This window comes from Petaurus breviceps, unplaced genomic scaffold, assembly GCF_028583685.1.
Source record: "Petaurus breviceps papuanus isolate PSGF00001 unplaced genomic scaffold, PetGlider_PUasm1.0 181, whole genome shotgun sequence".
In the NCBI taxonomy this organism is placed as follows: Eukaryota; Metazoa; Chordata; class Mammalia; order Diprotodontia; family Petauridae; genus Petaurus; species Petaurus breviceps.
The window spans coordinates 15,117,837-15,144,593 of NW_027185784.1; the positions used below are offsets into that span (position 1 = coordinate 15,117,837).

Sequence of the window (26,757 nt, forward strand, 5' to 3'; positions counted from 1 at the left end):
AGCCTATATACCAAGCTAAAACTGAAAATCAATTTTAATTATAAAAATCCGTTTACTATGTCGATAAATCATCCTTGGCCCGGGCTGAGTTGCAGGAGAAGGTTACACCTGGAGTCCAGGCTAATAAGTCACTCTCCCCCAGCTGCAACATTCTGCTAAGACCTGCCCCCCTGCTTTCCTTCTACAATATTCATCTTCGTCATTATGCTGTGGCTTATTAATGATGCCATGAGGTGATGGATGGGAACTGAGATGCTCTGAAACAAATCGTGCCGGTTGTAACTTGATTTCCAGCCGACCCCTTGACAAGAGACCCTGATGGGTTTTTTTTCCTCTTGGTGGTAGGGAGAGGGGAGAGGGTGCATAGTGGGGAGATGGAAAATCCTTCACAGTTGTCTTCATTTCAGGGTGTGTGAGGGATCTGACTGCACTGCAGATAGCAGGGCAAAAAGGCAGGCTTTTTCCCAGTCAGCTTAAAAGAAGCCTGGCATTCTGCATAGGGTTCCCATGGCAATGGAGTTTCTGAAATTAATTAACCAATCAATTAATACTGCTATTAGGATCCTTCCTCATATAATTCCAAGGAGGAAGGGGAATGGCAACAGGGATACATTAGGCCCCATTTAGATGGCTCGTTTGTACCAAAGAATTCTCATAGGGCTGGGGATCTGCAAAAGCCACATTTGACCCATTGGGGAAGTATGATGCTGTTGTTTGTAGGGGTGGGGAGAGGCAGAGTGTGTAAGCCACCTCTCATCCATGGCTATCTTGGAGCCTCTATGCAATATGGCTCATGCTGTGGGACCTTCTTTCTAATGAGCTGCTTACCTTTGCACAGAGAAACACTTGTTGTGACTTCAGTTACAGCCTCCCTTCTCTGCCCCCACCCAATCCTAGATCATCACATTGACAGCATGGGATACTGGTCATGTAATCAGGCTGAAATTGCATGGAGGCCTCATTACATCACAGCTCCACCACTGAGAAAGCGGGATGGAAACTCAAAACATAGATATAATAGCAAAAGGAAAAGCAATCAGGAGGAGGGGAGAGATGTAAAGAAAGAAGGAATTTCCCCCATGCTTTAAGCCAATGGTTCTCAAACCTTTTGGTTGCAGGACCCCTTTACATTCTTAAAAATTATTGAGGGCCTCTCCCCGAGAGCTCGTTTATGTGGGTTATAATAATTAGTATTAGTATTTATCACATTAGAAATTAAAACATCTTGGTATTGTTATGAAAATAGCATTAACATTATAGACCCCCTGAAAAGGTCTCAGGGACCACCAGGGGTCCCCAGACCACACTTTCAGAACTGTTGCTTTAAACCATAGGGAACGTTTTGTAATGCTGGTGTTCAACCCTTTGATTGCTGACAACTCAAATTCAGAGAATGATTTTACATTTACAAATTCCTTTCCTCACAACTCTTTGAGGGAGTTAGTGCAGGGCAGCTCGGTAAGTAGAGAGAGTGATAGACCAGGAGTTAGGAAGATCAGAGTATACATCCAGCTTCACATATTTACTGACTTTGTAAATCCATCAAATCACCTAAGAGTTATTTGTTTTACTCATCTGCAAAACTGTAATAATATCAATTGCACCTACTTCTCAGGGACATTGTAAGAAAAAAAAATGTCTTGGGCATCTGTAGCCATGCTTGTTCCTCTGATCTATAGCCCACATATGGTCTATGATTATTCTGTCTTTGGTTCAGCAGTAATTTCGTATCAAATCGGACAACTTCAGGCCACTCCTCTGTACTTTAAAGGCATGTAAATTCAAGGCTAGGAATAAAATGGCACCAAAAAGCTCCAGTGTCTAAAGAGTCACCTATAGGGAGCCAGAAACCTTGATCTCAAACCACATCTGTAGTCTTGGGTTCATTTTTTGGAGACATCTTAGAAGGGACATTCACAAGATAGAACTGATCCAAAGAATGCATGGATTTGAAACCATGCCATCAGCTGAAGAAACTGAAGAGGTTGATTCTGAAGAAAAGACAAAATTGCCATCCTCAAATTGTCTGAGAGTTGTTTTATGGAAGAGGGACTAGACTTATTCTGCCTGATTCAAACGTCCAGAACTAGCACCAATGGGAAGAATTTTGAAGGAAGAACAATATGAGGAAGACCTACTTAACTGTTGGAGCTGTCCAAAAATGAAACAGGCTACCACCGAAAGAAAGGACACTGTTACTAGCGATGTCCAAGCAGGGGCTGGACGACTGACTGATTTCCTGTTGGGGCTATTTACTGGTGACCCAGATCTAGGAGTCAAGCTAAATGATCTCCAATGTTCCTTACTACTCTGAGACAGTATTTTAGGACATGCTTATCTACAAAACAGACCAAGCATGAGTTACTTGTATCCTCTCTTTTGCAGTTAATCTCCTCCTGTATAAAATGGGGATAATGACTTTGTGAAAGACTAGGGCTCAGCACAGAGACAGCTTTTAGGTTTTCTTCAGACAACATATGATTGTGGATGTTCCTGATGGACTCTTGGCACCTCTCCTTCCTTCCATAGGCTGTCCAGGTTGGTTGAAAATCGATTCCACGTCCATGTCAGCCCAGTTCAATAATCACAGTTATACTTCAGCTTTCTCTGATAATAGGGGACACAGATAAATTTATTCCAAAGTCTTATTTTAGCCACTAGTTTTGACTTCCTTCTCTCTCCTACAGCATGCATGTGTTACAAACAATTATGTTATTTGACCTTTGGGAATTGCATCTCCTAGTCTTTTCCTCCTGTCTGCTGAAGGAGAAATGCTCAAAAGTAATGAAAATAAGCCAAAGGAAGGCATCAAGGAAGTGATAGAGTACTAGATGACTGTAGAATCCCAAAGCTGGATAATAGAAAATAAACTGTGTACAAATTAAGCCTGGTTGGCTTTACTGCATTGAGCTGAGATGAGGGTGAATGATTCTCTTCTGTAATGTTTAAAGCTGTATGACAGAGAAACAGTCATTGTTTCCAGGTGTTTGGGTTTAAACACCTGGCCTAGTTTGAGACTGTGCTTCCTTTTCCAAGGTATGTGGAGGAAATGAGCCTTTGTCATAAGTGTTATTTTAAACAAAACAATTTCTGAGACATGGAGGAAACTAGAAGTTAGGACACCAAGGTTCAACTCCCAGATTTGCTGTTGTATTGCAGCAGGAGACTTGGATGATCCTTTCCCTTATGGGTGTTTCAGCTTATCCACTATGTGAGGGAGACCACATTCTGGCTTTCCTCTACCTTTCAGAGATGTTTTCAGGAGGAATACGACTGCTTTCATATCTCTTAAACACTTTTGGCTCCCTAGAGAAGGACAGCTGTACAAGACCAAATGTGGATTTTGTTGTCTGGAAGCAAACTCATTTTTTTCAAAGTTCCAGAGCAAGTTGCCCATTACATGGGTCCTTCTTTCCAGTGTCATGTGCTAGAATAAAAGGCACCCTTGATTGCCACCAGTTAAATACCTCATTGCTTTCAGGAGTAGGCTGAGACAAAGAGATGAGGGCTTCCAGGGCAGATTTTAATGACTAAAGCCTGAGAGTTCTAATCTCAGCTCTACCCTGCTGTTCTGACATGGCCTTGGACACACCCCCATGGCATCTCTGGAGCCTACATAAAATAAAGATGTAAATACTAATTGGAGAAGCCTGTTGGGAGGGATCAGTAATGAATGTGATAATGAAATGAAAATGCAAGAAGCCAGAGAAATGATCATCCTTGGTAATTTATTAGTGTCCATTCAATCTAACCCATAGCTTCCTACCAAGATGGATCCTGAGGAAGATGCCACCAGGACATTTTCCCCACTGGAACCTCATTGTCCCTGTTCGTTTATTGTCAGTCCAGGATAGGAGGAAAAAAGAAAAAGAAAAGAAAACCTGTGTAGCTCTCAAATGCAAGTAATCAAGGCCACATGTCCAGATGTGTGAATGAATTTGGAATTTTCCCCTGAGAAGCAGGGATTTCCTGTGCTTCCCCCGGATGTCTCTGCTCAACAGAAAATCTGGGTTGCACAAATGAAATGAGGAGCCTCTCAGGGGAGGTGACCTTGCTGTGATGTAGTGGAAAGAACTCTGTCCTTGGAGTCAGGGGACCTGAGGTCACGTCTTGATTCTTCTACTCTATTCCATTTCACACTTGGGAAAGTCACTGAAGGATTCTAAGTCTCAGCTTCCTCATCTGTAAAAGGAGAAGAATGGACCAGATGATTTCTGAAGTTCCTCTCTGCCTAAAATTCAATGATTTTTCTCCTACCCCTTCCAAAGAGTCTAACTTGTTTATGGTTATCCATATTTTTGCTTTCTTCGGCCCATATGCTATTAAAGGAAATTACTGTCAGGGAGATGGGTTTGTGTGTAGAAGAAGAAAACAGACTTCTTAAAATCATAGATCTAAAAGACATTCCCCACCAGATAAGTAGTCAAAGGATATGAACAGACAATTCTCAAAAAGAATAGAAAACTATTAACCGGGGCAGCTAGGTGGTGAAGTGAATAGAGCACTGGCCCTGGAGTCAGGAGGACCCGAGTTCAAATGTGACCTTAGACACTTAACACAAAACTAGCCGTGTGACCTTGGGCAAGTCACTTAGCCCTAATTGCCCTCCAAAAAGTGGGAAAAAAACAATTATTAACCATATAGATGAATGCTCCAAATCACTAATATCATGAGAAATGAAAATCAAAATAAACCTGATATTTTACCTCACACTTGAAAAGTTGGCAAAAATGATAAAACATGGGAAGAGTTCATGCAGGAGGAATTGTGGGAAGATAGGCACACTAGTACATTGTTGGTGGAGTTATGAAACAGCATAACCATTTTGGAAAGTAATTTGGAATTACGCAAATAATGTAACTAAACTGTCCATATCCTTTGACCCAGAGATTCCATTATTATGTTTATATAACAAAAAAGCCATTGATAAGAAGAAAGTTCCTATATACAGCAAAGCTTTTGGTGCAGCATTTAGTTTTGAGTTCCAAATTTTCTCCCTCCCTCCTTCCCTTTTCTTAAATGGATGTTCAAATTTATCTTTACATGTAATTGGAAAAAATACCATTAAAATCACATATATGTAAACATATTATATATGTGTATATAATATGTATACATTTTGTTACATGGGCTAGCTCTCTGGGAAGGATGGAAGGAGGGAAATACTATGGGAAAAATTTGGTGATATAAATATTTGATATTTATATATACATAATAAAATTTGGTGATATAATATATAAAATATATATAATATAACATGTAATATAAAATTTGGTGATATAAAAACAAAAGATATCAATAAAATCTATTCTAGAATTATGGATCTGGATCTAGATCTAGCAGGTACATAAGAAGTCATCTAGTCCTCCCTGCTCCCTACAGATGAAGAAACTGAGGCCCAGAGAGGCTAATTGGCTTGCCCAAAGTTATACAAGTAGAAGTGCTGGGGGGCAAACTTTGAACCCCTTGAACTTTTGACCTGGAGCCAAGAATCCTATCTTTCTGACACTACACATCCTTTCTTAGAAACCAACGTGCAAATTTAAACATTTGGGGTATTTGGAACAAGAGATGGAATGACCAAGTGAGAATTAGCTTTTGGTATTGTCCATGCCTTTGGCTCTGTTCCTTCTCTCTACTCAAGCCTTTCTTTTGACTACTTTGGTGCTTTTAGCATATTCATCAAAGCACTTGTGAAGACAGGCTAATGAGGTAAATTACTCAAATGAACTACTTTTTTTTTAGTTTAGTGAGTTTTAGAGAATCTCTGAGTTGGAAGGGAGCTCAGAGATTATCTTCCTCAATCTAGACCTTAGAAGGAATGCTCCATAAAACATCCCTGTCAAGCAGGCATCTGGCCTTTGCTAGAAGACCTCCAGAGAAGGGGAACTCATTACCTACCCAGGCAGCCCACTCCACTTTTGGAGAACTAGGAAGTTTTTCCCCAGATCTTGCCAAAATTTCCCATTCTATAATTTCCACCCATTGTTTCTTTAACTTTATGGGGTCAAGCTTAAAAAAATAGAAATCTATTGCCTCTTCCACATGCCCGCCCCTTAAATAGTTGCAGGCATCACTAAGTCCTTTTAAATTCCCCAGTCCTTTTAAATTATCCTCATATATCATGCTTTTCTATTCTACTATTTACTGTTCACTCTTCTCGCTTTTGTCAATGTTGCTGTTGTTGTTCAGCTGTTTTGAGTTATGTCTGACTCTTCGTAACCCCATTTATGCTTTTCTTGGCAGAGATACTAGAGTGGTTTGCCATTTCCTCCTCCAGTTGATGTTATAGATGAGGAAACTGAGGCAAACAAAGTTAAGTGACTTGCCCAGAGTCACACAGTTAATAACTATCTGAGACCAGGTTTAAATTTAAGAGTATGAGTCTTCCTGACTCCAGGCCCCAAACTGTATCCATTGCACCACCTAGCTACCCTAGTTTGTCAAAATCCTTCCCAAAATGTGGTGCCTGCAGCTGAACACTATTCTAGATGGAGCCTGATGAGGGTAGAGTAAAATTTAAGAGCTCATTGGAAGGGATGCTAAGTTCACTGATTTTGGGCTGAACCAGACATTAGAAGCCACTTAGTCCAATGGCATATTTTATAGATGCGGAAACTGAGGTCTCAACAGTTTAAGTACTTGCCCAAAGTGACAGAGAAGGAATGGTCTTCATGAGTTGCCGTAACCGGAAAAAAATTGTAACTGGGTAGCCATCCTTTTGGTGACAACCATCTCTGAACATAGCTAAACTAGTTCTTAGAAAACTGCCTATTCAAGGTAGATCTAGACGGAGTTTATATTTCTCTGACAATCTGGGGTCACCTCCAGGCTACAACAAGGCATCCAAAGTGGTACTTTGGTAAAATAAAGCATCCAAAACAAACACATTTTAACAAACAAATCTTTAAGCCCAGAGACTGAGCCCAGTGGTGAAGAACTATCTTAATTAAATTGAAAGCACCTGTGAGGGGCTCTGGCAATAGTGTTAATTGTTATTAAGGAATCCATATCCCATCGGAAACATCTCCCCTGGTGTCTGCTTTATCCATTTGCTCTGCAGCAAAAAAATGCAATCGTTGCCATCCTTAGGATGCCACAGCCTGCAGTCTCTGCAGTGAGGGGGTTGTCAGGTCTGAGCTCTGAGAATTAGGCAGAAGGTTTCTTATCCCAACCCTGGTTGGCCCTGTCACTAGCCCTGGACCTCTACGAAGGTGGAATATGCCCCCCCCCAAAGAGGGGGGTAAGCTTCCTTTTTTAGGATCCCTCTACTATTCCTTTTGGCAGCCCTCTTCATTCATGCCCTGCAAGGCTTCTGTGGGCATTATGCCCTTCTGGCCACCCAGATTCATCCACCCCTACAGTGAGTGCACTCAGCATTCACATCAGTTCAGCATACTCCTTAAGGGCCTCTCTGATATTCTCTCCCCACATCATAAATTTAATGAATCACAAAACCCTTCTTTTCCATTAGGTGATAATGAATAGGAATCAATTAATGAACTAATCTCTGCTAATAATAATAGGAAGGAGAGGGCTGGTTGTTCAGTCAATAAGCATTGATTAAGCTCCTACTATGTATCAGGCATTTGTCTAAGCAATGTGAATACAAAGAGGGAAAAAAAACAAGCTATGGTTCCTGCCTTCAAGGAGTTTGCATTCTAATAGGGAAGACAACATGCAAATAACTAGGTACATACAGGACATATGAAGTTAAATAGGAGGTTACCTAACAGTAAGATGGGGAGCAGGAAAGACCTCTGGCAGAAGGTGAGACTTGAGCTGAGTCCTGAAGAAGGTCGGAGAAACCATGGAGAGGAGGAAGAATAAGAAGGGAGGGGATATATGATAATAGATTTCCCCCGTAGAGACAACCTCCTGTTAACAAAACTCTGTCTTGGCATTTCCCCCACAGCTTAGAGTCTTAGAGCATTGAGTGGTTAAGAGACTTGTCCAGGGTCACCCAGACAGTGTGTGTCAGAGAGAACTGAATCAAGGTTTCCCTGCCTCCAAGGTTGGTTCTGCATATGCTCTAGCACCTGCTTCTCTAATGGTAACAACTTAAGTTTATCTGCACAAATTGAAGGGAAGAGATGATTCCAGGAGGAGGGAGTGATAATGTCACAGGCATGGAGGTAAGAATGAGCATGACTTGCATAATATAATCAGTGAATTCTTGTTGTGGTGTTGGAGTAAATAGTGATCGTGTCATAGAAGGTCTTGTAACCAAGGCAGAGGAATTTGGACCTGACTTGGTAAGCAGCAGAGAACCAACCATCTCAGGTTCTTGTGTAGTTGAGTGGTGTGATAGAAGCTATTTTGAAAGAAATCTGCCAATAGCTGGATGGAGAGGTAGGAGAGGAGAAGCTTTTCCGGGTAATTTAACTCAATTAGTTCAATTAAAAACATTTAAGCCAAGTACAGTACCTAGATTATTATAATGCAATAATAATACATTATTCTATAGTAATATAACAATTATTATAATAGCTAAAAGCGAGTGTTTTCTTCTCAAAATTCTCCTAATACTTTTCCTTGATGTCTCTTTCATTTACCACATTTTACATTATATCATAATTATTTCTACACAGATTATAAATCCCCAAAGTACCAGAACTGTGTTTTATTTCATCTTTATATCTAAGACAGACTATTGTAACTGAAAGGAGAACTTACTTTTGGCTTTTGTAATATTCCAGGTGGGCAGCTAGATTGGGCAATGGAGAGAGTACTAGGCCTGGAATAAGGAAGTCCTGAGTGCAAATCCACCCTCAGACATTTACTGGCTGTATGACCCTGGACAAGTCACTTAACCCTATTTGCCTCAGTTTCCTCATCTGTAAAATTAGCTGGAGGAGGAAAGGGCAAAACACTCCAGTATCTTTACCAAGAAAGCTCAAAATTGGTTTACAGAGAATTGGACATGACTGAAACAAAACTGAACAGCAAAAACAAAGATTTCAGGTATGAGACAATAAAGGCCTGTATTTGGGCAATGAGAGTAAGAACAGCGAAGAAGGGGAGACTGAAATCCAGAAAAAAAATGATAAGCTTAGTGAAATATTGTATATAGGGAATAAAGGAGAAAGAAAGCATCTTAGATGATTTCAAGGTCTTTAGCCTGGGGAAACTTCTGACACCCTCTAGAAAGCTGATTCCCATAAGGTTGTTTACTGGTCAACAGCCTGAATACAGCTGTTGGGTATTCCCAGTACAGACCCCAAAACCTGGGGTGACTTTAGAGGGCTCAGGACCGCTAGGAGACAAATCAGCACTGGGTGAGGATCTGAAATCTAGCTCTAGGTCATAGACACTTCCTGGGGCCCCTGTGACCCCAAAGGCTCATTGGTAGGATTCACATCAAGTGTGCAGGCACTCCAGAGAAGACCCAAGGCAGTTGTGGGCTTAACATATTTCCAACCTGAACTTCTGGGGTCTAGGGTATGGTCAGACAAGAAACCCATCCCTGGCAATGTAAACATGACTTTGGGTGCCTCTTGGGGGATAATTACCAGCTATTCACCTGGGCTCCTTGACCCTGTCCACTCTCTGGTGGGAGTACTAATGAGCTGTGAAATGGTCTAAAAGCAGGCAGCAGGAGGGCACAGAAAGAGAAGCGAAGGCCTTGGAAAATGTGCAGATTAGATAATCATCCTTTTAGTAGTGAATAGTGGGTTGAATAAGAAAGAGAAAGCAATCCTGGCCATTGAGTGGGAGGTGGGGGAATGGTGGGAAATGAAGGGTAAAAAGTAAAAAGGAGGGTCTTCAAGCAGCAGTTTTTAAACCTTTTAAGTGTGTCATGGGCTCTTTTGGCAGTCTGATGAAGCCTATGGACCCCTTCTCAGAAGAATGTTTTTAAATGTATGTAAATAGGATGCATAGAATCACAAGCAAATTAATGATATTGAAATATAGTTATCAGAATTTTGTTTTTAAAAAAACAAGTTCATGGACATCAGATTAGGAGCCCCTAATCCTAGAGGCTGATGTGGAAGCTAGAGCTGAGTAAGTGAGAAAACTTCCTCTTAGTGAAAACACTACAAACTGAACCTATGGTAAAAGTCCAGCTCCAAGGAATGAAAGAAAGTGATATTTTTTTTTCTTTTTAATTCCATCACAACCAATTACAGGAGCTCTATCTATTTTTCCCGACTGCCAGGCTAGAGTCTGAAGACTGTATGCAATAGAAATCTCCAACCTTTTTAAAAATTACAACGAAGTCAAAAGTCCTGGTGTCTTTTGATTAAACATTGTGCTGGGTAATGACTGCCTTACTTCCCATTCTTCTTCTCCCCCTTGAAATTACTGATTGTTGTCTTAAATTAGGGCCCCATTCGCTCTTATTAAATTAACAAGCCTGCAAAACACTTAATGAATTGAAACTCATCAAATGTTTGGAAACTTAATAACAGTCTTGAGGTCTTTCCCCCCCTTTAATATATCTTCATGTGAAATGTCTCAATTCTCCATACAATCACTCAGGTTCAGATAACCTCACTTCCTGAAAGAAAGCGTGTGTGTCTGATTGATTCAGTACCAGCCTGAAGCAAAAAGGGGTCAACTGCCTACAGATGTCTAAAAGAATGGAATAATTGGGTGGCCCCTCTTCCATCCCCAGTGAGTGCTTCCTTCTAGAGTCAAAGCTAATGTCCATGTGGCAGCATGGTGTTCTGGAAGAACACTAGATATGGAGCCAGACTCCAGAGTCTGAGAATTCAAATACTGGCCCTTCTATCTTCTGCCTGGGTGACTTTAGATAAGTCATAGTATCCTTCTAGGTCTTCTTTTCCTCATTTATCATACAAGGAGGGCTCAACTAGATAACTTCCAAGAAGTGTTCTATTTTTACATTTTTATGACACTTTGGCTAGCTAATTACTTCCAGTAGTTTGATAGGTCTCCACCAGTCTAATCTTGTGCTGTTGTACTCAATGAAATGCTTTTGAAATGTAGGTAGGTAGATTTAGGTGCCTAGTGACTAGTTTATGATCAGAGCAGTTAAATTGTATAGTGGATAGGGTGCCAAGCCTGGAGTCAGGAAGACTTATTTTCCCAGGGTTCAAATCTGTCCCCAGATGCTTTCTAGCTATATGACCCTGGATAAGTCATTTAACCCAGTTTGCCTAAATTTCCTCATCTGTAATATGAGCTGGAAGAGGAAATGGCAAACCACTCCAGTATCTTCACCAAGAAAACCAGAAATGGGGACATAAAGAGTTGGATACAACAGCAAACAACTGAATATCCACAAGTCTTTGATTAAAGACAATGGATATCTCTTTTTCTGTCAAGTTAATTGATTGACCTGTATGGGGATTGAAACTGTGATCTTATTAGTGTTATAAGAGGCATAGACTTTGTTGGATGTGAGTTAATGGGACGTTCTGTAGGCAAACGGCCAATGTCAAGGACGATAGCATAGCCATAGGATAATGCCAATCTTCAAAAATTCCATAAATTTCCTGGATCTCCCAATAATTACCTTGGGACCAAACAAAGTCCCTTCTAAGTTGTAGCTCAAGCATGGTAGTCTATTCCCATCTTGGACCTAGAATGGAAAGTTCTGATTCAAACCTAAGGCTCTTAACTGATCAGGGCTCATAGTGGACCAGGTCCCCCAGAACTTTCAAGTACTTAATACAGTGCTCTACACACAATATAGATGTTTACTGAATAAAGAATGCTGAATGTTGCTCCTGAGAGCTGTATTCCAGGTTAGTCTTTCTGTTGTTATGATTTGTTAGTAGAGTAAGTAACCACTCCAAATTCCCTGGGGACAAAGCCAGGCAAGGAACAGCCACTCCACGCTGCCCTTCTAGGATCATGAATGTTCAATTTTTCTGTTTTATCCTAGAGGGCTCCATCAAGACTTTACTCTATGATTTGTGGTTTTCAATTGTTCTACCTACAAAGTGGGGGAGCAATTACTATCAGCTATTTATCCAAAAAAACAATTAGGAGAACAAATGAGTCTTCATTGGCAGCACAGAAAGTTCTATGTGACTTCAAATTTTTACCACAATGACATCTGAGGATTTCTTTTTCCCCAAAGTCAGGATTCTTTTTTCCCAACTTCTATCATACACTTCACATAATAACTTTTTCTCTTTGCAAAGCATCAAATCAATGGCCAGACAATGTGATTCTAGTTAAGAAGGGTTAACCCCACCTGAGTCCAATGCATAGCCAATCTGTCACCAAGACCAGGGAACTAGGGGGATGGAGGACCATGCCACAGCCAGCATTGATCGACTTGCCTGATTAGTTGGTTAATTGAATATCACTGCTTTCTAATATAATTGAAACAAGATAAATACTTTGGGCTCAGTCCCATAAGCATGTGCCATTAATGATCACAGCACACACCCTGATTAAAAATGCAATAGACTGTGAGGATAATTTATGAACTAGCCAACCTCTAGCACCATGTTATGGTTCAGGAGCCCTGAGATTCAGTGAGACTAGAGAATTGTATGAGTGTGAAATTGAACCAGGGACCAAAAGATGGGCCTCCCAGTCTCCAGCTTGCTTCCTATCAGGCATTTCTTCTACTGTCTTTCTTCAGTTGTTTATATTCCTTATGTGTTAGTCTTAGTGGTTAGGTTCCCAGCTGGTCACTGAATGTTGAATAATACCTGGTTGGGGAATATTGTGGGAATGTTGTAGGGGAAGCCTGGCTAATGAGAGGGGTCATCAAAATTCTTCCTTTGGAGCCTTAAGTAGATATCCTCAGTGGGCATCAGGAGAATCAGATGCCCTCTCTTGCTTTAGTTTGTTATTTCTTTGCAAATAACAAATAAAAGTACTTGAAGAACATCCTTCTTTCCTTCCTTCTTTCCTTGCTTGCTTCCTTCCTTGCTTCTTTCCTCCCTTGCTTCTTTCCTCCCTTTATTTCTCTTTTTCTTTCTGATAGCTGGTAGCTTGAATGGTGAACAGCTAGGTGGTACAGTGAATAAAGTACTGGACCTGGATTCAGGAAGGCTCATCTTCATGAGTTCAAATCTTGCCTTAGACACTCACTAGCTGTGTGACCTGGGAAAGTCACTTAACCCTGTTTGCCTCAGTTTTCTCATCTGTAAAAAGTTCTGGAAAAGGAAATGACAAACTAGTATCTTTGCAAAAAAAAAGGCTCACAAGGAGTCAGGCATGACTGAAAAAAACTGAACAAAAAAAGCTTGAACAGTGGCATGCTATATGAGATTCAACTGAACAACAATTCCAGCCTTAGGTGTGGTCTATTGCCTCCTGGGTCATTTACTAAATCAACTTGTCTGGTACACCAAGGGCAATGGACTTGAACTCTGAAGACTTGTGATTGAACCCAAACTGTAACTTAGTAGCCATGTGACCATGGGCAAGTTACTTCTCACTGATCTTCTGTTTCTTCATTCTTAAAATATTGTGAGGATCAAATGAAAAATGTGAAAACACTTTGTAAACCAAAAATGTAAACTATCATCATTATTATTGAAATAAAGCTGGTGAAGAGGACCTTCAGGACCAGGGTAAAGAGTCCTGGAGTCTTTCCAAATGTCTCACCATGTTGTCTTTTATAATTTGCTTTCCTTCTTGATACCTTAGTTTTCCCTGCTGGACACAGAACTTAATCTTTGCCTTTAGAAAAAATGAGTAACAATGAATAAGATAATGGGAAGCATTCTGAATACTTCAAAGGAAGGTGCTATAAAATTCAAGGCATTATCATTCCATTAACTTACTTCCTTAATTTTGGGGCACACATCCAGATAAACACTGGTTAGCCAACCTAGATCTAGAGTGAGCTCGATGGTTCTTCAAGTGGCCTGGAGCAGAATGGAATGCCCTGAGCTGGCCTGAGTTCTGGGGAGTGAATGGGGATGGTGGAAAATAAAGTGTATCTGAAAAAGTCAGTAAGAATTGAAGACACAAGTGTAGCCTAGTAGAAATAATTTTTAAAAGCTGGCCCAGGAATTGCCATTCTGACAAAGACATGTTCTTGTCCACTGCTGTGCTTCCAAACTCCTGTATCTCTGCTGGTTTTATTTCTTTCTGAGTGAGTGACTTCATATCTGTCCTTTTCACTGAGTGGAGGTTAGGTTTGAATGAGCTGGGAGACACTGCTGGGTAGCCTGATATTTCGATCAACGTTAAGGAGAGGGAACAGTGAGGTAAATAGACAGCCTTGCAGAGGTCAGCAAAAGCTGCCCCTTGCACATTAAGGGAAGTCAGTATCTGGGCTCCACCTTTAATGGAAATCTCAAAGAAACGTGCTTAAGGGGATGGCAGGAATAATTGGGAACATCAGCATGCTAGAAATACATTCAGTGCACTCCTTATGTTTCCCAAGTGCTGAACTCATCTCCCTAAATGCTTATTTGTAGAAGAAACAGATAGAGAGATATGTATACAGAGATCAGCATGGATACACTCCCTGACATGGCTGTGTTTTACCTTCCTAAAATATACATGCATATTCATTCCCATACTACATGCTGGGGGCTACCAGATGTGTTTCTTTCACAAATAATTGCTGTGCTTGTGAATCCTTGAGCTACATGCACTATAGAGATGGGTGCCAAACAAGTATCTAGAGATATGGACAGACCTATAGATGATACACTTTTTTTAAAAAATCTAGAAATTATAGACTGAGAGAGGTCATCAAGAAGCTAGTTATATAATACATCCCCTGGGGGCCAGAGCCAGCCTCTTTCCCAGAGCACCAAATTGCTCAGCAGTTTCATTAGGTTGAAAGATAGAACGACATCATAAACCCAGGCATTGGATGCTGTCATTTAAAATTCAGATAGATGTGTCAACCAATCACTTAGAGAGGCTGGCATTTTGACTGCCTGCCCAGCTCATCTCCCTAAAGTAAGAGGAGTAAAGGAAGCTACTTATATCTGTGAGACAAGAAGATGGGAGAAGAGAATTTTCTTCAGTTTTACCCACATGTACTTGGCTATCTGGGCACAAGCTTATTTCTTTCTGAAAGTCCAGGAAATCAGAACTGGTAGCAAGCTTCTTGCAGTCTTTTCTAAGGCAGAGGAGCTGTCCTCTAGTTATAGTTCTGAAACCCAGAATCACAGACTTTTAGGACTCGAAGGAAATTTTAGTGGAAAGAACATTAGTCTTCAAATCACTGAATGTAGAATTTGAAGGGAATTTATAAAAACAAGGGGCTTCATTTTACAGATGAAGAAACTGAGATCTAAGAGTTACATATGGTTACATATGCAGAATAGCAAAGTTAGTCATAACAGTAATAAAGATAGCATATATATAGTGATTTAAGGTTTAGAAAGTATTTTACATATTTTATCTCATTTGATCCTCATAGCAACCCTGGAAGGTAGGTGCTATTATTGTCCCATTTTAAAGATGAGAAAACTGAGGCAGACAGCAGTTAATGACTTGTCCAAGGTCACAGAGATAGTGTCTGAGGACCTCAATTTCAGCACTCTATTCACTGCACCACCTAAATTCCTGGTATTCAAACTCAGACCCTCCAGTGTCAAGTTGAATGGTCTTCCTACTAGGTCATGTCAGTTTAAACTCAAAATTCCAAACTTACTAGTTATGTGACCCTGAACAAGCAATTTCTATGAATTTTCAATATAAGATAGAAAAAAAATACTTTTCCAACCTGCCTCATGGGTGTTATGCAAACCTATGTCACTTAAATTAAAATACTACATAAATATGAATTATTAATCACATGATAAGGAACCAAAAGGGACCTTAGAAATCACTCAGTCAGTCTGCTAGGTGGTGCAGTGAATAGACCACCAGCCCTGGAGTCAGGAGGACCTGAGTTCAAATTCAGCCTCAGACACTTAACATACAAAAAAAATCTAGCCATGTGACCTTGGGCAAGTTGCTTAACCCCAATTGCCCTACCTTCCCCCTCCAAAAAAAGCAAAAAAAAAAAGAAGAAAGTAATTACTCAGTCAATCCCCACCCCCATTATACAGATGAAGAAACTGAGGCCCAGCAATCCTGGATACAAAATCAGGTTTTTTTAAATCCAAAGCTGGTGCTATTTCTATGGTGCCATATTGAATCTTTGCAGGGTAGCCATTAAATCAATGCAAAAGGATAGGAAAGGGGGAAAAACATTTTCTATTCTATATTAGAGACAGCCATGGAAAGACTATTCTTCAATTTTTCTTATTTACACATTTTATCAGATAACAGTCAGGACCAAAATAGCATCATTACATGAAGCTGTTCTAATGAAATGTAATTAAACATTTACAATGACAAGGACACTCATTCACATTTTATGAAAAGTGCAACTGGAATTGTTCCTATACTGATTTATCCTATGGAACCATATGAATGATTGACAAAAACTGAGGATTTTTATATTTTGGTATGTGTTACCATTTATTCAAGGTTCTGCTTTCTTTTGTAGCAGAAGAAATGGTATTACTGATGCTGAGGGAGCCTTTCTCATCACATGCAAGGACAGCATTCTACCAGTCCTACTCTGTAGAATATAAAATAATAGAGGCTAGCTATCTTATGCACCATGGAGGATGATGAAGACTGAGGAGAGTTCATTGGATCTAACCAAAAACAGGGCATTTCTCAGCTTAGAGACAACTTTTTCCAATGGAACTACCACAGTAGGAACCAGAAAGGGAATGGATAGTAAGCAATGGAGACAGCATGTATGGACCCTTTATTTGAGGACTTTGTCAGGAATAGACGTAGAATTGTTATTGGAAGAGCTAGTGTGGTTAAGTTAAATTTCATTCAAAAGGAAAGAAATGATGTTGAAATAACAGGAAGAAGGAAAATGAAGGGAGAAATTGAAGAGAGTAGAAAGAAAAAGTGGACAAGGTAGGATCAAAGTCTCTAAGAAGTTGGGTCTAGAACACAAATGGGAGTAGATTTTGGGCAAGAAAAATATCTTAGAGAAAGGAAATAGTAAGAGGATAGATGAAATGACAGGGAAATATTGAGATTAAGTGAAAGGTAAGTGGGTGAACTTCATAGTCACTATTTTCCTGGTGAAATATTTCTTTAAGTGAAGTGTTTGGGTGTGTAGGAAAGTTAGGATAGAGGCACTGGTAATGTAAGAGAAGAACAGATTTGTAATCTTCAATATGAACTATGGTATTTTCCCCCTACACATGGGGGTTACTTGTTACATATCCTTAGTTGGGTATCATAGGTAGGTCCCCACTGCTCTATTCACTTCTCTTCTTTTCTCTGCACTCTTTCTCATGGTGATTTAATCTAATTCCATAAATTCAGTGATCACCTTTATGCAGATGACGCTTAAATGTTCAAAATACTAAAACAGGTCTGTGATGTCATCCATGTGGATGTGCCTTCCATTAATGTACATCACATCTGTCCCTGTCCATCCTGTATAACAATTGTCTATGTTCTCCCACAAATCTATTCAATTTTCTGAGGGTTTTAAAATTTCTTTTGATACAATATTAGTGGAACATAGCCTATCCCTCAGTTATCCTGTGTCTTTTCCATGTGACCAGACCATATCGTGTTTGTAAAATATTTTCTGATGACATCCTTTAGTCAAGCTTTTCCTAGTTCCATATTTGTTATGTGTATATCACTATATCTTGTCAGTCCCAGACATTTTTTCTCTGAGAATACTAATCAAAACACTACTACTGCCTCTGAAAAGGGCACATCAATTAATTGCCCTGTGGTTTCACCTTTCTTCCCTGTGATATCGCAGATCAAAAGACCCTTCGATATTCAACATTTCTCTATATTTGTTGTATTTGCTTATTGTAATGTAAGCTTGTGGGCAAGGACTACATGTTTATTGTATTTGTTTCCCTAGTGGATGACACATAATAAATGTTAATAAGTACTTTTTCCTTCATTCTTCTATGTATTATAGACTACTCAAGCCCACCATATACCTCTTCATCACTTTGAGAAATATTAACTTTTATTTAAAACATTACTCTTTGTTTGAATGAGGAATTTTGGCCATTAAAGAATCTATTCAATTTCCTACTTTCTTCCTTCTAATTCTATGCCCCAGTCATTATTTGTAGTGTCTGTCAAGGACATAGCTACTGATGGACAAGCTATATAAGTTGTCCATCTAACTGCATCTCATAATCTTAACACTTAACACTAGTTAATCTTATTACCATTTTCAACCCATTTCCATTGGGTTTTCCTGTTTGAATTATCAGGCCTAACTCTTTTGAGTGGTTATAGATCTCAATGAGAATTTCAGGTTTAATGCAACTCGTATAGCATCCTGTAAATAGGAACATCTGGAGGACCTCGTCATCTAAAGGAAATTCCTCTTCCATGTGGACTCTGCATTGTTTTTCTTCCATGATAATAGTGAACCACTTTGGAGAGCATACTCCTCTCTGCATTATACCTCAGTTCTTGATCATCAGAGAGGAGTCAAACATAGTTATCCTCCACTATTATCCCTCTCAAAGAAACGTGAATAATTTTGATGTTCATGTGAGGCAAATTTTCATGGGTAACTGTATATGTTGGTAATTTGGTGGGGAATAACTCACTAACACCTAGAAGGGAATCACAGCCAATGCAGCATATGAGTTGATCTTTGAAGGAAGCTTTACAGAGGTCATATTGAAGAAGGAGTGTTATATCACTATAGATCTAAAACCCAATATTTCCAAAGCATGTATCAAAGAATCAGAGAATTTGAGAGTTAGAAGGGACTCCAGCAGCCATTTAGGAAAGAAATCCCTCGTGGTCAACAGCTGGTCATACAGCCTCTATTGGCTGACCCCAGAGGAAGGGGAACCTACCATCTCTTGAGGCAGCCCATTTGGGTTGGTTTTTTTTACTTACATCAACCTAAATTGGTTTTTTTGCACCCATCCCCCTAGTTCTTAATTTCAGGGCAGTTAAAACAAACTGAATCCCTCCTTTATGTGAAAGTTCTGCAAAAATGCAAACCCAACTATCATGTGTCCCCTGAAACTTCTCTCCTTCAAGTTCAGCATTTCACATTCTTTCAGCCTATTCACCACCTCCTTCTCCTCCAAAATTTTTCACTCTTCCTCCCTCCTTTTAGTCACTCAGGTTCACAAAATCATGCCTTCTACGCTCTACTTTCTCCCTACCACCCTCATCCAATCAACTGTCAGCAGCTCTTGTAGCTCTCCTTTCTCTCCACTTATCTACCACCCTAGTGCAAGCCCCCATCACCCTTCACCTGTGCTCTTATAATAGGCTCCCTACTTCTAATAGTTCCCTTTTACAATCAATCCTTTCCATGGCTGCTCAACAATCTTACTAAGACATAAGTCTGACCATGTCACTCTCTTGCTCAAAAATATTTAGTGGTTCCCTGCTGCCTCTAGGATCACAGATGCCTCAATTTAGTTTTTAAGGTCCCCTATAATCTGGTTCCTCCAAGTCTTTTCAGAAGTATTTCACATTTTTCCCCAACATGAACTCCATATGTTAGTCAAATTGGACTACTAGCTTTCCTCAACTCAGCAATCTACATCTTGCTTCTGTGTGCTCACAAAAGTCTCCAGTTCCTAAAATGCATTGCCTCATCAACTGTGATAGTAATGGCATTTAAAGTTCCCCCTGTATTGGCTTGGTTTTCAAATTGATTGTGTTAAAACCCAGAGCTTGTTAATCCCACCTGTGGGATGGGCTTGTTGATGTGAAAAGAAAGTCCTGAACTGGGAGGAGCTGGTGATGTAGATTTGGAGAGACACTAGAGAGAGGCGGAAGATTTTTTTGGAAGCAGCACCTCGTGGAGAGAGAGAGAGACTAAGAGAATTGCTGGTGGCCTCTTTGAATTGCCCTGGACTTTTGAGACCTGCCCCCTGAGCTGCCAAGGACTGAGGAGACATGGCTGTTTTGCTGGTACTTTGTCTGTCTGTTTTGATGTTGTTTTGCCAGATTTGTCCACTGGTGAAAGACAGTCCTTTTGTTGAAGAAGTCCTGGAACCTGGCTGTTCGCTAAGAAGGCCTGAGACTGTGCTGCAGACAGAGAGTGAATACTGTCCACTGGTGAGGGACAGTGCTGTTGTTGCAGGGGTCTGGGAGCCTTTCTGTTGGTTCAGAAGCCCTGAAGAAGGATTTTCTTGTTGTATGTTTACAGAAATCCTGGGAGAGGGCTTTGCTAATGTGTTCAGGGGTTCTAGGACTGTTCTACAGACAGAGGATAAATTCATGAAGGGACTGGCAATGTATCTTATGGCCTTGCTAAGCCTTGTCTCCCCAGGAACTAAGATTGCTGAGAACTTGCCTCGTGTCAAGATGAAGAAAAGACCTCCATTTGGGTATTAAGTGCTGTGTTTAAACTTGATATAACTCTGGGGTAGATTCAATTGTGATCCAGGGGTGGGGAACTTTTGACCTTATGTTTGGAAACTAATCTACATTTGAGAAGAGGGGCTTTGTGGTGGACTTAATTAAGGTATAGCCTAGGGGTGGAGAAGTATTTAGAACAGAGACTTTGTAATTGATTGAATGATTGGAAGGTCCTGGGGTGGGGTAGTACTTGGAGATTATTTAATCACACTTAGTAAATACTGTATTTTGAATGATGTCATGTTTTGATCTTCTCTGTTCTGGGTTTGTTACTGAATAAAATAGAGAGCACCTATGCTGGTATTTTGAACCTGGGAAGTTGCCTTTGCTTGGTATTACATTACATCAACATGACCTCATCTTTCCAACATCCTCTTCTTTCCAAACGAGCTTAGGTACTACCTCTTCTCTGAAGCCTTTCCTGATCCCTCTTGTTATTAGTCCTCTCATCTTCACCAAACACTCTGTATTTCCTTTGGGGGCTCCTTCTGTGTTTCTGCCCAGTTGAGGGCAGAAAGGTTTGCTTCTTTTTTGCATCCTCAGTGCCTATCAGAGTTTCTTGTGTGCAGTAAGTGGTGAATAAATTTTGTTGGATAGAATTGAAAAGGTAGTATTCCCTTCCACTGTATTCTTTCTCAGAACTGTGACAATATGATAGTTCCCAACTTGAAATCTGCAAAGCCTTGTCAGTGGAAACTAAGTACTATCCTTAAACTGATTTTCTAGTACTGTGAATTTTTTTTTGGTCATCAAGGCAGACTTTATTTAATCCTCAACCAACATGGAGAAACCATAGCTCTGTGTTTTTGCTTTCACTGACTTGGGTTTACTGTCAAAGTCCACCAGATGAGTCCATTGATCAAGTCCATCAAGATGCCAAATGCAAAGTCTACCAAACAGGGTAGGACAAGAGCCTTTCAATGGCTCACCTCCCCTTCCTGTTTTTGGTGCCATTCTTCTTGAATTGGGTCATGGAGTCAATCCTGGATGCTGCCTGAATGGCTACAGAACAAAAACTCTAGAAACAGAGTTTTGGATGTGAGGAGGTTGGACTGAATGATCAGATCATCAAGTTGGTTCAGTGAAAAGAAAGATGGGTTTGGAGTTGGAGGACGGTTTGAATTCTAGCTCTGCCTTTTACTATCTTGGGCAAGTTACTTAACCTTCCTGGACCTCAGTTTTCTTATCTATAAAATGAAAGGGTTAGACTAGCTCTAAAATTTGGGATCCAATCATTTCTAATATCTCTTCTCTATCTAAACCCCATGATCATGAGGTCATATTTTCAGGGATTAGACTTAAAGAGAAGAGAAAAAGCAGTGAAGTTTCATAACTAAAGCACTGGGTGCTTTCAACGATCCTTGATTCTACTCCCAGATTCACCAACATCTTGTCAAATGGTTTGGGTTGATTTACTCAACCTCTCTGTGCTGCAGCATTCTGACTTATTAATGGGGAAAAGAAATTAAACTGCTGCTTAGTTCTCATATAAAAGCTAAAGGGAATGGAAGACTAAAGGGAAGAATGGAGAAAGAATATATTCAAACTAACGTAGGATAGAGTAGCATAACAGGAAGTAAAGCCAGAATCCTGCATGAGGAATTTCACATTGCTGGGGAGCTTTCCTGTGATTTACTGAACACAAATGGGCAACAGAAAGTACTAAAAAAAAAGTATTCCCAATTATTCATGTCACACAAGACTCTAGGAATTAGGTGGCTGGGGTTAAATTCACCATAGGAAATATGCTAATGGGTATCGATTAGAAAACAGTTTCCCCTTTTCCTTTGAAGAAGTGGCCATGATGTGGGGTTAAAGGGTTTTAATTAATGAGAAAGCTTTTTTATGGAATCCAGGTGGTTGGCAAGTCATAACCTCCATTTATGGGCAGGCGTGTTGCAACAAGTTCCTGCATATAAAAACATCACTCCTAGCAGACTCAACTGAATAAATTCCTAGTAGTTTCAGGGTACCCTGCCTTATTGATAGTTTGGTGTTTTCTCTCTGTATAGGTGGCAATATTACTTTGGCAACAGGTTTATTCTGAGATGTTTTCCTTTACTCTTCCCACCTGATCCTCTAACCATCACTTACCCTCACTTACCCATGAACCTTCTATGCAGTACTTATCACCACAGTATCACATGAAGGAATTTGGAGAAGAGGCCATGCCATACAGGCCACAACTCTTATTCTCTGGTCTTAAACTCCTGGTTGTTTCTACCAGCTTCTTTATTATGTGAAGAATCATCTGTAGACACCTGGGTCTAGCACTAACTCTGAGTGGAACCCAAATTGCAACAACCTCCAAAAGTTTCTCTCTTACATTTCCTCCAAAGTTCGACTCAAGGAAGGCTTTCCTGGAGCTTCCTAGATGCTAGTAATTTTCTCCTCCTGCCAAAAAAGCAAAACCCCAAACAAAAAGACCATGAACTCATAGTATTTTGCATATATATATATATATATGTGTGTGTGTGTGTGTGTGTGTGTGTATATGATGCCCCCTCATCCCTTGAAAATAGGAACTATTTAATTTCTGTCTTTACATTCCTAGTGACTTACCACTTAGTTTTATAAGAAATGCCTGCTGAACTTTGCAGGACTTAAGAATTCTGACCAATGCAAAAACCACAATTCCAAAAGACCAATAATGAAACATGCTACCTACCCATTACCTGACAGAGAGGGGATGGACTCAGTCCTTTGTCGCCTTGGGCATCTTCTCTCTCCTACCTTAACCTTTGGACAATGCATCTCCATGACTAGAAAACATCTTTCACCCTTCCTCCAAAATGTTTTTTCTCCTTCCTTCGTATTATTTCTTCCCTTTTCCCATACCTACCTGTAACACTATGCTACCTAATCTACGCCGCATATAGAGTAAATGTTCTTTTATTTTATTGTAAAACCAAGAGATTCACAATGAGCCCTCTCTCACTAGAATGTCTTTGCCGTCTCTGATGATTCCTCCCGAGCTCTTGGTGATTGTCCAGTTCTTCCTCTTATATTCCCTAACTCTGTCCCTGTTGCCCCTTGTAAGAAGGGTGACCATGGTGAAGGTATTTAACTGAATTGCACTAGAATTAACCCAGCAAGGATGATGAGTAAACCCTAGAGAATTCCAGAGGATATTTAAGAACTGCACATATTTTAACCTGCCATCATTTTTCTTCCTCTTTCTTTAATTCCCCAGTTTATTTCGTTAACACTGTCATTATTCCCTAAGAATAGGGTCTACCTTTTTATTCTGTTCCTTTAAAGTGAGGATGGTAGTGGTGATGGTGGTCAGGGTGTGCAGCAGGGAGAGAGAATAAAAGAAATCTGTCCTCTCTCTAGACGAGCTAGTGGACATCCTGAACTCATTTCTACCTTGGAAATGTGGCAGCTGTTACTGAAATGACTCCTCTATGTTGGGGGTTGACTCTATTTTTATGGTCAGTGGGTAATAGCATTTCCTGATTTATGTATTGGCATCTGTGGGAGGTGCTGAGCCCTTGTATGAATTCATCATGGAGAGAGCTGTTATATAAATACTCCTGTCACATAAAATTATTGTCTTCATCTGGATTTTTTTAAGCTTTCTTTTTGGTGGTAGTTGGTTGTTTCTTTTCTATTTTATTCCAGAGGGAGGAGGGTAAAGACAAAGGAGAAATGTTAGGCCATTTCCTGGAAGGGAGGGCACTGGTATTCACTGCCAACACTGTCGTGCTTATCCGGCAATCTACCTACTGGTTTAATTCTTCTGGACAGACTATGGATTTTGCTTAGAATATGGACTTTCCATTTAGGACAAGAGAGCAAGAAGCCAGGTCTCTTGGGTTCTATTCTTTAAAGCACTTTGCTAACTTGAAAGTACTAAACACATAACATTATTATCATCTCATTTCAAAGGAAGTCTTTGCTTTCATTTCAAAGGAAGTCATGATTTCCTTTTCCTAACCTCATCAGATCAGTGTTAGAACTGAGACAGTACATAAACTCATTGAGGTGAGGGACCCTGTCAAACATTACTATTGTATTCATCCCCATCCCATACACATAGAGTCAGGCTTCACGTATTTTAACACATTGCTGGGTACAAAAGAAGTGATCAGTAAATACTTGTCAGGTTGAAGCAGAAAACACACTTCTTGGCAGAGCTGAAAAGATTAAATAAGATTGTATATGTTCAAAACATTACCAGAAAGCATTCCATAAAAAAGCTATTGTAGTAGACCATCATCATCATCATGAGAAGTTGCTGGTTGTAGTGAATAAAGAGCTGAATGTTGAATCAGAAAGACCTGGGTTCAAACTAACATATACTGACTGTGTGATACTGGGCAAGTCACTTAACTTATTAGTTAACTCTAAACAACTCTCTAAGACTAAGTTGTAGGACAATTACTTATCAGCATTGGTAGAGAGGGGTTTCCTGACCAAGAGGGAATTGTGACAATCAAAACATATCTGGCAAAAAATTCTATATTTGTATCTATATGTTATATTATCAGAGAGGAATCCTGTTAAAGTAAGATAGAGATCTAGACTGAGAGGCAAGAATACTTGAGTTGACACATACAATCAAAGTGACTGTGGGCAAGGCAAACAAAATCTCAGAACTTTCTAAGGCAGGTGTCTATCTGCTCAGGTGGAGGGAGTTTCACACTGAGAGTCACCTACACCAATGAAATCACAAGTCTGGACTAAAAAATAAAGTATGTCCCAAAAGTTTTAGTGCACTAAGATTTGGACACCCTTCCTCTATGCAGTGATGGTAACAGTGTGGTGGCTGTGTTACTTATAGTTGTAGTGGTAGCAGTAATACTATACATTATTTGGAGAGAGGATACAAATATGAAATGAAAGTTGGACCGTATGACTTCCTTATATGTACCTCTATGATAATATAATAATTGTTTGTTTGTTTTGGCCAAACTTTGATTTCATTGGTTCAAGGAACTCCTGGTGAGGAAACTTCCTCTACCAGTGCCAATCAGCAGTTATTAAAATTGCATTATTCTACAGGCATATTTAATAGACCTGCAATACACAAGTATGTATGCCTTGCTATAAGAAAATCCTGGACACCAAAATCTGAATGAACAGAACATAAACCGGGAGTGATTGTTCACACTGAAAAGAGATTCTTTCTTTTATGGATGTATTAGCCACAAGGTTCTTTGCAATAGTGAGCTCCCCTGATACATACAAACCATGATTCAGTTCTTCCATAAGTCAATTTGCAAACAACTTTTTTACCCCAGTACTTATAGATGTCTTCCTGAGCAGCAATAACAACAAAAAAAAGCTTTACAGCCATGATCTCCTTCATTATGGCAACACTCCCATGAGGAGGGGAAGGGGCAGGGATCACTCCCCTCATTTCACAGATGGGGAATTGGAAGTATGGAGAGGAGCAGTGCCTGCCATAGATCACTCAGTGAGTCAGGGGCAAAGTCCAGGGCACAAGCTTCAGAAGCCCAATTCTCTGGCTAGGTCTCCTGGGAGAAAAGGCAATGCCTCACAGCTATACTCAATGGCTACTGAGCTGTCTCTGGAGCTAGGGTTCTAGCTGCTTCAGAGTGCAGGCGCCTCTGTTCATCACACTAATTTATTTCTTTGTTTTCATGGCAGAATAAACTCCAAATTCCAGAGGTCAACTAGGCTCCTGCCAGCAACCCATGCGCAGCCAAAAAAGCATGGTGCCATCAGTCAATGCCAACTAGTTAATAATGACCAGGCTCTTTGCTAATGGCCCGAGGCAAAAGGCTCAAGGGCAGCTAATGCTCCTAGAGAGAACCTTTCAAACTGCCAGAAAGAGAGTGGCCTGGGAGGAAGCAAGTACCCTTACTACTTTCGAGGGTGTATCCAGCCATGCTCAACTCTTTAGAAAGGTGGTAATTAGGTTTTCTTCCCTCAGTGCACACTCTAAATGCAGAAGGATTTGGCATTTGGAGAGCCACTGGAGGTTTCTTGTCCCTTGATTCCCCCTGGGTTTTCTGTCTGTGACTCAGTCTTGACTCCTCTTTGGAAAAATCCATACTGGTGCAGATGGAGGGTTCAGATCTTGCCTGGCCAAAATAAAGCAATGAATTTCAGGACCACGGGGGTGCTGTTGCTGGGGAGAGTATGTGATCCCCATATGTAGACTCATAGAATGCTAAAGATAGAAGGGACCAAAGACATCAACTCGTCCAATAAACTCATTTTTACCAATAAGGAAGCTGAAAAATTCTGATCAAGTACACTATATGAGTTCAGGGTACCCCCACTGAAACAGCTGGAATAGAATTCAGTTCAGTTCAATAGGTGTCTATAAAGAAAGATAAATCAGGGTACCCCCACTGAAACAGCTGGAATAGAATTCAGGTCAGTTCAATAGGTGTCTATAAAGAAAAATAAACAAGAAACTTAATGATACCTTGAAACTATGGGGGCAGGTGAGCTCTTCAGAATCACTTTGTCCCATGTGGTTGG

The 26,757-nt window shown here is 40.2% G+C and overlaps 1 protein-coding gene across 3 annotated transcripts in view; it reads right to left on the reverse strand.

The window, feature by feature from the left end:
• The window catches only part of PLXNA4 (plexin A4), a 780,904-nt gene that overhangs the window by 211,128 nt on the left and 543,019 nt on the right, over positions 1-26,757 (reverse strand). The window contains exon 5 of one of the 3 annotated variants that reach the window (XM_069087252.1): positions 3,710-4,182. The exons of the other annotated variants lie outside the window; for them this stretch is intronic. Coding sequence (XP_068943353.1) covers positions 4,150-4,182 — 33 coding nt within the window. The 3' untranslated portion in view covers positions 3,710-4,149. Of the gene's footprint in view, positions 1-3,709; positions 4,183-26,757 lie in introns of those variants that run through there. 3 annotated transcript variants of the gene reach the window in all.